Source organism: Penaeus monodon, chromosome 29 (genome assembly GCF_015228065.2).
Source record: "Penaeus monodon isolate SGIC_2016 chromosome 29, NSTDA_Pmon_1, whole genome shotgun sequence".
NCBI lineage: Eukaryota > Metazoa > Arthropoda > Malacostraca > Decapoda > Penaeidae > Penaeus > Penaeus monodon.
Window position 1 is genome coordinate 3,713,975 of NC_051414.1, and position 443 is coordinate 3,714,417.

Consider the following 443-nt stretch of genomic DNA (forward strand, 5'->3'; position numbering starts at 1 on the left):
GGCGTGTGTGTGTGACAGTAAAGTGAAATTCTACTACTCTCATTATGAGAGTCACTCATCCTACTTCTCATGATATTCTTTACACTCTAGGTACCTGCAGGAGGTCAAGGAGCTCGACCACCTCTGGATGGTGCCCATGTATGCACACTAGAATCCTCTGAGTGTGTCCTCCAGGCTGCCTGAGCACCGTCACTAAGGTCCTGAAACGTTAATAAAGATTTTTATTTGTAGTCCCCCTTTTTTGTCATAATTTTGTAGTATGAGAGGACTTTGTCTTCAGTTTTAAAGATCGATAAGGAATGAAGTGAAGGTCTTTACCTGTAGAGATAAGGCGGTCGGTTATCAGCTACTATTACCAAGGGAACGTCATCGATGGCACTGTCTTCTAGCTGCGGACATCACGTGGAAGATAAGCAAGAACGTACGTTTAATTTTTTTTTCTT

The 443-nt window shown here is 42.7% G+C and overlaps 1 protein-coding gene across 1 annotated transcript in view; it reads right to left on the reverse strand.

Moving 5' to 3' along the window:
• The window catches only part of LOC119591624 (protein O-linked-mannose beta-1,2-N-acetylglucosaminyltransferase 1-like), a 6,235-nt gene extending 5,865 nt beyond the window's left edge, over positions 1–370 (reverse strand). Inside the window, exons 1-2 of the mRNA XM_037940377.1 lie at positions 357–370; positions 95–200 (exon numbers count right to left, since the gene is read on the reverse strand). Of these exons, the coding sequence (XP_037796305.1) occupies positions 95–200; positions 357–370 (120 nt within the window). The remainder of the gene's footprint in view (positions 1–94; positions 201–356) is intronic.
• Between the last annotated feature and the right edge of the window lie 73 nt (positions 371–443).